Source organism: Oratosquilla oratoria, chromosome 5 (assembly GCF_046742065.1).
Source record: "Oratosquilla oratoria isolate Oo_2021 chromosome 5, ASM4674206v1, whole genome shotgun sequence".
NCBI classification, from domain to species: domain Eukaryota; kingdom Metazoa; phylum Arthropoda; class Malacostraca; order Stomatopoda; family Squillidae; genus Oratosquilla; species Oratosquilla oratoria.
Window position 1 is genome coordinate 69,105,850 of NC_134781.1, and position 12,264 is coordinate 69,118,113.

At 41.1% G+C, this 12,264-nt stretch overlaps 1 protein-coding gene across 1 annotated transcript in view; it reads left to right on the top strand.

The window, feature by feature from the left end:
- LOC143025832 (uncharacterized) overlaps nucleotides 1-11,435 on the top strand; it is a 46,453-nt gene extending 35,018 nt beyond the window's left edge. The window contains exons 9-10 of the mRNA XM_076185843.1: nucleotides 3,158-3,229; nucleotides 10,652-11,435. Of these exons, the coding sequence (XP_076041958.1) occupies nucleotides 3,158-3,229; nucleotides 10,652-10,694 (115 nt within the window). The 3' untranslated portion in view covers nucleotides 10,695-11,435. The remainder of the gene's footprint in view (nucleotides 1-3,157; nucleotides 3,230-10,651) is intronic.
- The last annotated feature ends 829 nt before the right edge of the window (nucleotides 11,436-12,264 follow it).

A 12,264-nucleotide genomic window follows, 5' to 3' on the forward strand; every position in this document is an offset into this window, starting at 1 on the left:
GTCATGGTTTTACTAATTCTTGTTTGTTTTTCAGTTTGTTGTTTACAAATCTATAAAACAGTTTTGGTTAATATTTACATTTTTCTATGACATCCTTTTCCAATTTTCTCTTCTCTGCGCACTTGTACATATTGATTTCTATAACTAATATATATTTTCCATTTTTCAGGTCTTTTGTCTTTCTTCCATTTTATCCAAGCTTTATCCCTTTTGTCTTTTAACTCTCTACATCTTTTGTTGTATCAAAATTTTACACATCCTTTTTCTTGTTTTTGTCTTGGAACATATTTTTCCACTCTTTATAAATTGTTGTCAAACCAGATTTTCCATTTCTCTTCTACTGTTGTTTCCTTGTGTATCCTTTCCTAATCTGCTTTTCAATTTTTATTTTATTTTATCAAAATTTGTTTTTCCATACACTAAACTTCCCTTTCTATATTGTTCGTTTTTACCATGTATTTTCCCTCATTCAGTTCCACTTCAACTAATATGTGGTCACTTTTACTTATTGGTGTCTTATATTCAATCTTGTCCACTATTTCAGGTTCTGATGTAATTATTAGGTCCAGTCTCGATGGTTCTTCCTCATTTCTGTACCTAGTATTTTCTTGTATCCATTGCGTCATTGTATGTTTCTATAATCCTATCAAGTACATTTCCACATAGGTCGTCTCCACCCTTCACTGTCATCTCTTCCCAGCAGATTTCTTTACAATTAAAGTCACCCATTATAACTATTCTTCCTCCATCTTCCATTATCTTATTTAATGTTATCCTTGTGTCTTATAGCATATTTTGGTGTTCTCTCTCTTCCCACAAAACTGTTTTAGGAGGCACATAATTTACCATAAACTTCCTGCTCTTCCTATCCCTGTCCTCTATTTCCATCATAATCATCTCTACTCTATTCTTTCTGTATGTAACATTCCTCACATTTATATCCTTAGGAACATAACTCCACCAATTTGCTTTACTTCTCTGTTTCTAATCCAATAATTATATGTGTCATGACCTACACTGTTGGGTGCTAGTAGACCTTTCAATTTTGTCTCTACAGTTCCCATTATGTCTGGTTCTTTTTCTTTCAGGTAATCATTCAGTTCATTCAAGCCTGTTATTAAGCCATCTATGTTTGTGTAAGACACTTTTAATTTTCTGCTACTTCTATCGTGTTTTCTGTTTGTCCTTTTTTCTCGGCTATGAACCATTTCCTCACTTTCATATCCAATACTCTCCAATAGAATTTCTCTTTGACTGTTCTGTTCTCGTTTTTTTCCTTAGCTTCTATTCTTTTTGTTTTCTCTTCCTCTCTTTCCTCTTTATTCATATCTCTTTTTATCCATACCTGTTTATATTGATCACTGTCTGTTAGTTTCCCTGTTTTTGCTAAGATATTCTCTGCTGTTGTTTGTGACCTGAATTGAACCTTAATTGGTCTGGTCTTATCTGTATCGTATTTCCCTATTCTATATTTCTTCAATTTCCCTGTTTCTTATTCATCCTCTTGAACTACTAATATCTTGTTTACCTTTTCCTTCTCTTTTACTCTTGTAGTCCTATTTGGATTATGCTTCTCTTCCATCCCTAATATAATTATACATTTCTTTTTGTCCGCTAAGTCTCTTACTATATTCTCCTTCTCTCTCATCACTTTAATAACTGTGTCCTTAGTTTGCTCTTTCATCTGTTGTGTCATTATATCTCTGAGTTTAGTTTTGTTGTTCTCTTGGACTTTTCTCCAACTCTTTACTTCTTTTGCTATGGACTCTTTATTCTCTTTATTATTATTCTTTAATTCCTCATTCTCATCTTTTACTTCTTTTAACTCTTTTTAATTCTTCTATTTCTTTATTTAGGTTTTGGTTCTCCTTTAGTTCTTCCAATTTATCAACTCTTTGCATAATCCGTGGTAAGTTGGCTGAAACTAACCTCCCAGTGTTCATTCATTTTCTCTAATTTTTCCTCTAGACTTGGTAATTGGGGGAGGCTGGCATCCCTTCCCTCATTAAATCCATGGCAATTATTATCTCTACTTTCTATTGTGTTTTTTATTTATATTTCTAATTTTAGTGCCTTTACTGATATTTTCAACTTCACCTGCATCATCTGCAGCCCTTTTGTTGACATTCCTTCTGATGTCAGGGGGTGCCCGTTTGTCTCCTTCCTCATTTCCTTCCATTTTCCTCAGTAATCCCTCCCTTTCTCCTTTTTCTTCACCTTTCTACTACACCATGAGCTTTCCCCTTCCCTACTAATACAACAAAGGTACCCTCGTCGTTGAGATTGACGAAAGTTGAAGTTTTCCTGGAGTTCCAAACTTCACTGTCACTTCGACTGTTGTGTGTATGTGTGTGTATATATATATATATATATATATATATATATATATATATATATATATATATATATATATATATATATATATATATATATATATTTATATAAACTTCCCCTGGTAACAGGATGGCTCTTTCAAAGTGTACACCCACTTCAAACACAGTAAAACCCAGGTAATGCCCCTCCCATCTCGGCAACTTGTGAATTAGGGTCAGACTAATTGAAAGGCTGATAACAACAATCAAATCAGAAAAGTACTTTCCCCAGTCAGCATCAAATTAAGTAAGGTGACTCCACCAGCACATTGCTCACAAACATCAAACATGAAGTGCAGGAAGAATTCAATAAAAAGCCCAACCAGAAAGAACAGTTATGGTAGTCATAAATATAATCAAGGCTTTTGAAAGGTCCCTAGACACATACTCTACCAAAAGATCTTTGAGACAGACCTTCACAGCATTGACGAGAAATTTGAAAAGAAAAAAAAAAAGGTATTTTGAAGGAAGTGAAGAGAGGAAAAAGTAGGGAGGTGGAGATGGAAGTGAAGGTGGTAAGGGGAAGGTGGTTAATATCAGAGATTTCTTGTATGTGGAAGACGTTAAGGATTGGTTGGGGCTGGGAGGAGATAATTTACAAAAGGATTTGATATGGGGTGAGGCATTTGGTTCCAACTTTACCTGCTCATAGGAGCTGTGATCGCTATTCTCCTTGCAGTGAAATGATGAAAAGAACCAGAATGGCGAGGGGGGAGGGAACTCAGTGATTTTGTTTATTTTTTACTTTATGACTTTATATGGTAGTAATCTTTGATATTCCACAGAACTTTCCAAACAGCATCACCTCATCCATCATGTGTAAAGTGGCATGACACACCACCAAACTCTCCATGGAGGTAAGTATTTGTAATGACTTGATTTCATTATGTTATGAATGGTTTCACACTGAACTCTCCATTTAACTTGCCTTCATTAAATGTATTTTGGATGCAGTGGACACAAATCTAGTGGTTTGGATATTTGGCTATATAAAATTTCTGCAGTGAGCAGTAACTGCTAATTCTAGAACTGACTGCCTGTTCATTGTTTAAACTCCTGTTGTGTGTACCCACAGTGATTTCATCAAAGTTTCCATTTAGAATTTAGGGAAATTATACCACAGTATTCCTTGCTGTATACATAATAAACCTGTCAAAACTCATTGTGAATATGTTCACCTACTCGTGTAGTCCTTGTACCCCTTCCTGGGGAAACCAGAATCTTGTAGTCCTATGTCTGCCTACTTCCTTACCTAAGTATACATTCCATGTAGAATTTTTGTGTGTAGTCATTAGAATAACATTAGTTTCATTACAGTACATGCAAAATAAACAAGCATTAATGTAGAGCTAGATACATACAGTGAAATTCCGATTATCCAGTGTCCAATATAACGGCAATCCCAAAATAATGATACCTTTTGTCAATGCTGTACAACTTCAAGAAACAGAAGGGCAAGCCCATCTTTCATTACCAACATAGCTAATTGACAAGGAAGTCATTGAAGAGACCCAAGCTTGATGACTTTGATCGGGCTCTCTGCATTTGATTTACTGCTCAATGCTTCAAAGGTAAACCTGTCACTGGACTTATGCTCATTGAGAAGGCCAAGAAGCTTTGGGTAGATTTGGAGAGTAAAACTGAATGTAACTTCTCCATTGGATGGCTGAGCAACTTTAAAACACATTATAGCATCAGGAAGCTGGAAATTAGCGGTGAACATCATCCAGTGGATCATGAGACACCTGAAAATTATGCTGAAATATTCTCTAGCCTCATATGTGAGCATAATGTGAACCCAGACCAGGTTTACAATGCCAATTAAACAGCATTTTTTGGCATTGTTTGCCCAGCTCAACTCTAGCTGGATTCAAAGAAAAGGAGGCCATCAGATTCAAGCATGACAAGCACTGGATTACTATTATTCTATGTGCTAATATGACTGGAACCCACAAACTTACCTTGTTTGTGATTGGCAAATTTAAGAAACCCAGGGCATTTAAAAATGTCCATCATTTGCCAGTCCATCATAATGCCAACAGCAATGGCTGGGTGACAGTGGAACTTTTCAAGTGGTGGTTCTTCCATGCCTTTGTAGTGGAAGTGAAGGAGTATCGTCATCAGCAGGGGTTGCGTGAGGATTCCAAAGTCCTTCTTGTACTGGACAAATGCAGGGCTTATCCTCCAGCACACGAACTTGTTTCAGGTAACATGTTTGTTGCCTACCTGCCTCCAAATGTGACTTCACTTATTCAGCCAATGGACCAGGGAATCATTCAGAACTTTAAGCATTTCTACAGGGGCGACTTTATTCGCAAGTTTGTGAATACCAACATTGATGTACCTCAGTTTCAGGAGGACATCAACATCGAGGATGCTGCATTTGCTGCTGCACTTGCTTGGAAGAATGTGAAGCAGTCTACCATTAGGAGGTGTTGGCACAAGCTTTGGCCAGAAATGGTATTTGAAGGGGAAGACGACAATGACGAAGAGGCCTTTTAGGATTTTATATGGCTATGGCCTCAGGATGACAAGCAGAACAACTGAGACAGCTGGCTCGTCACACCCCTGCATTGCATCCTATTAGCCAAGTAAGGACAGAGGAAATTAAAGAGTTGTTACAAGCAGATGTCAACGAGCCTATCGTGGAAGAGATGATAGATGAGGCCGTATTGAGCAGTCTTCATACCCCTACCCATAACAACCCCACCTGAGCAAGAGTCTGATGAAGAGGAGGAGAAAGAGAGAGTGACATAAAAGGAAGCTCATGAAGGTTTAACTAAGTTTGTTTCCTTTGTGGAGGGCAGTGATCACTACAATGCTTCTGAGGTGATGATTGTCCACATTTTTCTTACCAAAAAGATCAAATCCTACAGGGAGACAGATATGAACTTGTTTGAGTGTGCAGTATGCAGAAAGAGCTTGGCTTCTACTCCTACTCCTACCCCTTGCCCAGCAACACCCCCTACAAGCAATGGATTATGATGATGCCCCTGGAACCAGCACTTCAAGATCAGCTGTTGAGGCAGTGTCCCACCCCTTGCTTAATTCTTCTGACTTGGAATAAGGGTGTTTAGTTTAGGCTAAAAGAAATAAAAGAAAATTTTGAAAATAAGAAAACATAAATTGTAAAAAAAAAAAAAAAATTGTGTGAGTGATTTCTTTTTCATTAAAAACGTATTCATTTGTTTGTAGGCTCATTTGGAAAAATAGAATAGGTTCCAAAATAGGTTTATTTGTTGATTAACACTATTTTATACCATAGTTTATCATGTTTGTTATTTGAGAGGTGTAGGTAGGAAATTAAATGGGTTTTAGGTGGTTTTATGTTTTTTTAAAAGGTATGGCTTGAAACAGCAGCATATTTAATTTAGTGGTAATGGAAAAGTCCCATGATAGCCAGATAATCAGAACTACTGTACATACATATACCAAGGACTTTTTCACCCTAACAAAGGAGGTAGCCAAAGTCAAAGGCATAAATCCATTCTAACCCATTTCATCCTCATAAACACCACTCCAATTCAATACCCCTCTCTCCCTCTTTTCTTGACTCCTCCTGGATGACAGGTTATCCCAGGATCTTGTCCACTGCCCATGGTCAGAAACAATGCAGCAAAACACTGCACAACCACAGCAAGACTGCTTCATTTAATTGGCCACATGTGTGTGGTGGGAGTCAGGGATAAGGAGAAATAACTAAGCTGTTCGGGTTATGCAGCGGTACTGACTTCTTCACAGAGACTGTCTGTCACCTGCATTTATTAGCTCTATTTATAGGTAACATAGCAGAGCACTGTGGGAGCTTTGCCATCGTGGACCAATCAGGAGTCAGGTATAATGTGTAACAATTAGATAACAGATTGGCAAACAGACATGGTGAAAATATTATAAGTATAAATTCTAAAAATATTAATTACAAGTGTGTGAAATGTTATGAAATTAAACAGAAGCGAAGAAATAATTATTTCCATCTGATCACAGCGACACGGGCCCAAAGAAACATAGCAACGGGTACACACATTTTCAATATTAAACACAATAACACTTGTACGTGAATAAACAGGAGTTTTTAATAACATATCGATTTATGGAACAAACTTCGTAGGTATACAAGTGCCATTTCTACAGAATTTGTGTCATGCGGTATTTTCCTTTCTTTCGTATGTAACTTCGTATCCTGCATTTGCTGCAGGACGCCACAGGACTCCCCCCACCAGATGCGGAGAATATCAGATATACAGAGGTCAATAATATGAGAAATCTGGGTCTTGCTTGAACGTGACTTTATGTCTTGATCTGGTATACACTGGTGCACGTGGAGTATCCTCTGTCTCGGATGTGGGTACGTTAGTGGTGCGCTGTGGTTCAACGAGTCCATCATTTGCGGAAGGAACTGGTGCTGGAGTAGATGCTGCTGCTGGCGGTGTTGGGAGATGAGCCGGTTTTAACCTGTTGATGGAAACTGTTTCGTTAGCACCGGACGGAAGTAGTATGGTGAACGTTTTGTCAGAACATTGGAGCACCTTGAAGGGGCCGCGATACAGCACTTCATGGGGCTAACGGACACGGTCCACTCTAACCCAGACCTGGGCACAACTCATCAGCTGGTGTGGAACAAGCAGCTTAGCAGAGGAGTGGTCAGTTGTTGTAGTGAGCTGGTGAAAATCAAGTTCTGACATACGTGTGCAGAGGTCATGGACGAATTTGTGTTGAACACGGGTGGGGTCTAATTCAATGTTGACTAGGATGCGAGGACACCTAAGCTGGCTGCCTGTAACGGCAGTGAATGGCGATATGCCAGACTCGCCGGGTAGTAAACGGACTCTGAGCATCACTACAGGCTGTGCAGATAACCAGCATTGACGTCGCGCCATCATAGATGTCTTGATCACACGGTGAAGGCACTCAATCAAGCCGTTAGACTGGGGGTGGTAGGATGTGGTGCGTAGACGATGGAAACCGACCTGTCGTGATATCTCTTGGAACAATTCGGACTCGAATTGGGTACCATGGTCAGTCACCACATATAGTGGGACACCAAAGCGTGACACCCAGTGAGTGAAGAAGGCACTGGCCACGGAGGCTGCGGTAATCTCCGTCAACGGTACTCCCTCTGGCCAGCGGCTTACACGGTCGATGCACGTCAGTAGGTAGCGGTACGGTGTAGTGTGTGGGTGGCCCACATCAATCACTGGTGGAAGGGGACCTACGATATCCAAGTGCACACACTCGAAGTGCGTACTCGGCACAGCAAAGTTGGCCAAAAGGGACTTCGTATGGCGACGGATTTTGGCCTGTTGATACGCTGAGCAGCTGCGGACCCAGGCTTTCATGTCCTGCTCGATGCGTGGCCAGACGTAGCATGATTTGAGCAGGAGGGTGCTGCCGTGAGATAGGCTGTGGAGACGTTGAAACACAGGTAAACAGCAGGGCTGTGGTAGGAATGGCCGGGGGTGAGGCGTAGATGTATCGCACAGCACTGACAAGTCACTAGAGAGTTTGAAGGCAGTAAGATTGTGGGCAGCAGACTTGGTTTCTTCGTCTTCTGCCTGAGCACGTGCGATGGCCGGTAGGTCAGACACGTCAACTTGGACAGCGTTCATGCTGCGTGAGAGACAGTCTGCAACGGTGTTCTCTGCACCTCTGATATATTGTGCATCTGACACATACTCAGTGACGTAGGACCAATGGCGCTGTTGACAGTCGGATTTGGCAACGTGTGGACTTTTGAATGCCGATACCAGCGGCTTGTGATCCGTCAACAGAGTAACAGAACGGCCCTCTAGGAAGTGTCGAAAGTGTACTACGGCATAGTATGCTGCTAGTAGCTCGCGGTGGTTAGCTTCCTTGAGAAGAAGGATATGGGACGAGGGAGACCGTCTACCATCTGATGGAGCGCTGCTCCGGCAGCAACAGATGAGCAGTCGGTGACCAGCTGCAGGTGCGTGCAATCAAGCTTCGGGTAAGGTAGTGTACAGGCGTCAGTTAGTACTTGTTTGACGTTGTTGAAGGCAGACTTTTCGTTCTCCTGTAGCGCAAGTCGTTTGGCATTGGGCTGTAATCTGCCAAGTTCTGACAGAGGATGAACAATATCAGCAAAGCCGGGTATCATACGACGGTAATAGCCAGCCATACCGAGAAATCTACGAAGAGAAGTGGAGTCAGTAGGCTCTGGAAAGTCGCAGATGGCTGCTGTCCTGGACTCAGGTGGTCGTACGCCATCGGCTGTTATCCTGTGTCCGAGGAAATCCACACTGGTCTGGAAAAATGAGCATTTCTCGAGAGCTATATGCAGGCCATATTTTTCCAGCACTTCGAACACAGCTGAAAGGTCGCGGGTATGCTGCTCTTCATCGGCTGAGAATACTAGGACATCATCTAGGTAGACGTACGTGCAGTCTAGGTGGGCAAAAACAGTGTTCATCATGCGCTGGAAGGTGGCTCCAGCGTTCCAGAGGCCCATGGGCATGAATAAGTACTGTACTCAAAAAGACCGAAGGGTGTTACGACGGCAGTCTTGGCGATGTCTGCGTTGTTCGTGGGTACCTGACGATAGGCTTGAAACAGATCGATCTTGGAGAAAATGTTTTTGCCATCGAGATGTGCCGACAGATCCTGGATGTGTGGCAGCGGGAATCTGTCCGGCACTGTCTTAGCATTCAGTGCTTGGTAATCGCCTGTGATGCGCCACTCGTTCGGTGCTTTCTTGGCCACCATGTGCAGCGGAGAAGCCCAAGGAGAGTTGGAGCGACGGACAATGCTGGGTTGCAGTAGATCTTTTGGTCGTTGGTCACTATAGAAGGGTTGTAGGCCAATGTGATGACTGGTGGCAGGCTGCGTGTGTTTTTGGCGCTCTTCTTGGTGGCGTGCAGGCTGTACGGCTGTAGCAGCTGACATAGTGAAGCACTGTGACTGCGCTTGTGCTAGTGGCATCAGCTCGTCAGCCAGTTTCCCGAGTTGGTCCAGTGGTGTTTGTCGTTGTGCTGCCAGTACAGGGCCGATAGCTGAAGGTAATGCTTGGGTAAACTTGTGCCGGACGAAGTCTTCTGACACACCAGCTTTGTGGGCTTTGGACTGGAGTTCCAGAAGGTACGTTGATGGACGGCCCATCATAGTAGTTGTCGCCGTTAACTCTTCGAAAAGCTCTGGCTTGGTTTGCTCGAACAGTTGGATGACGGCAGACTTCAGCTCTTCATATTTTTGCAATGTTATGATGGAAGGTGACAGTTGGCTGACGATTTCCGCCGGAAGTGCAGCAACGACGTGAAAAAATTTGGTCGCATCTTGGGTGACGCCTTGAAGGTGAAACTGAACGTCCATGATGGTGAACCATCCATCCACAGCATTGTGCATGAATGCAGGGGGCTTGATTGCAACCCAGTGCACCGTACTGCCGGATGCAGGCATTTGGTCGGACTCGTTCACCTGTTCGTCGGTCTTCATGTTCTCCATCTTCTACGTGTTCCTCACTTCAGGGTCACCACTGTGGTGGGAGTCAGGGATAAGGAGAAATGACTAAGCAGTTCGGGTTATGCAGCGGTACTGACTTCTTCACAGAGACTGTCTGTCACCTGCATTTATTAGCTCTATTTATAGGTAACATAGCAGAGCATTGTGGGAGCTTTGCCAACGTGGACCAATCAGGAGTCAGGTATAATGTGTAACAATTAGATAACAGATTGACAAACAGACATGGGGAAAATATTATAAGTATAAATTCTAAAAATATTAATTACAAGTGTGTGAAATGTTATGAAATTAAACAGAAGCGAAAAAATAATTATTTCCATCCGATCACAGCGACACGGGCCCAAAGAAACATAGCAACGGGTACACACATTTTCAATATTTAACACAATAACACACTTGTACATGAGTAAACAGGAGTTTTTAATAACATATCGATTTATGGAACAAACTTCGTAGGTATACAAGTGCCATTTCTACAGAATTTGTGTCATGCGGTATTTTCCTTTCTTTTGTATGTAACTTCGTATCCTGCATTTGCCGCAGGATGCCACATGTGAAAGATCATTGCTCCATCTGATTACAGTTTTATTTATAGGAACTGATAATTCAGGAGAGTTGAAAATAACAATAGTAATGATTGCTACCTCTAATTTTATGGACTGGAAACATTGAGGACCACAGGGGCTGGGAGCTATCCCTAGGTCCTCGCATAGATCTCTCTGGGAAGAGACTTTGGACTGTTACATTTGTTATATTAGCATGGAACTGTCTGTGTCAATGGCAGCTGATTTTTTTTTCCATTTCAGAAGGGAACAGATGCTCCCCCAAATGGAATTTGACAGTGATTAGTAAGAGACAAGAGGATCTCAAAGATTAACATTCTTATAGATTTTATTTTCATGGATGAGCATGCTTTCTTAATACTTCTAATTGAGCAGCTATGGATGAATGTTATTGGTAGATACTTTATGATTTTATGATGTAGCTTATTACACTCTGAACAGGATATTGATCAATCTTGGCCCAATTTAGACAACGGTTTACATGTTGTTCAGCTCAGTGATGAGATTACTTTGCCTTTGATAATAAAAAGATATATAGTGTTACTAAAAAGATAATTTGTGAAGGGAATGTTCATATGTTTAACTAATTCTATTTGTGTAATTATCTTATAGAGGATACATGTACTGCATGCATACTGTTACAAATAGTAGGGGGATGGGGGAGATCGGCTGTGCCTATGTTTTTCCTTTTTGTATTAGGGCATTGGCTTGGATTTGATTTTTTGTGTGACTTGAATGCAGAGGAACACCATTTTCAATAGTTGAGGATTTAAAATTGTAGGTCAGAAGTTTATCATAACAATGAAAGGGTTATGAAGTAAGGATTTTCTTTAGAATACAATTGTGAATTCATTTATTTATTTCACTTGAAATGAATGTAAGTTTAGGAAGTAGAATGTTATGATTAATATGGTCCATCATACAGTAGGAAGCATTGTGGGACCAGGCTTATCACAGCCCATCCCAATATTAAGGCATTTTCATTAAATATTGAGGAAGTTTAATTTCATCAATCTTAATATATTTTTATATGTATTTCATTATCCTTTCTCTTATAGAACCGATCAGGTCTGAGTAACTTAGTACAGTTTGTGCAAACAGATTAGTTTTTAGTAACAGTTATACACTAGGTACATGCATATACCAAGGCTTTTTCACCCTTACAAGGGAGGTAGCCAAAGTCAAAGGTATAGATTCACTAGGTAAATAAACAATTTAGGTAAATAGTATTAAACCTTGGATAACAAAATGTCATGGAAATCAAGAAAAATCAAGTAATCAGTCCATTGCTTTAAGTCTCTTGCAGGAGACCCATAGCTTCCAAGTAAAGCATAAGTCACTCGGGGAAGAAATATTGTGGTTTTGTCTAAGTATAGCTAGGGTGGGGACCAAATAAATAAAAAAAAAGAAAGGGAAAGTGCTCATGCCCACATTTTACACAGAACTCGCATAACCATTTCTCCCATCTCGGCACCTTATTATATAATCCTTGGCCTATACAAAGGCAATAAAGTGAGGTGCACTTTCCATAGCATACCCCCACCACTTCATCATATTCTCCCTGTCTTCTCTTTTTCTGCATAAGGGGACGAAGAAGGGGGGTTGCTGATTAAATGAAGCAATCTTGCTGTGTCTTGCTACATTGCTTCTGCCCAGGGCAGTGGGCAAAATGCAGGGATGACCTGTCATCCATGAAGAGCCAGGAAAAGAGTGGGAGGGGTGGTGAATGGGAGTGGAGTATGTGGGGATGAAATGGGTGGGAGTGGATTTATGCCTTTGACTTTGGTCACCTCCCTTGTAAGGGGGAAAAAGCTGTTGGTATATGTATGTATGTATATATGTACTTCCACATGCTC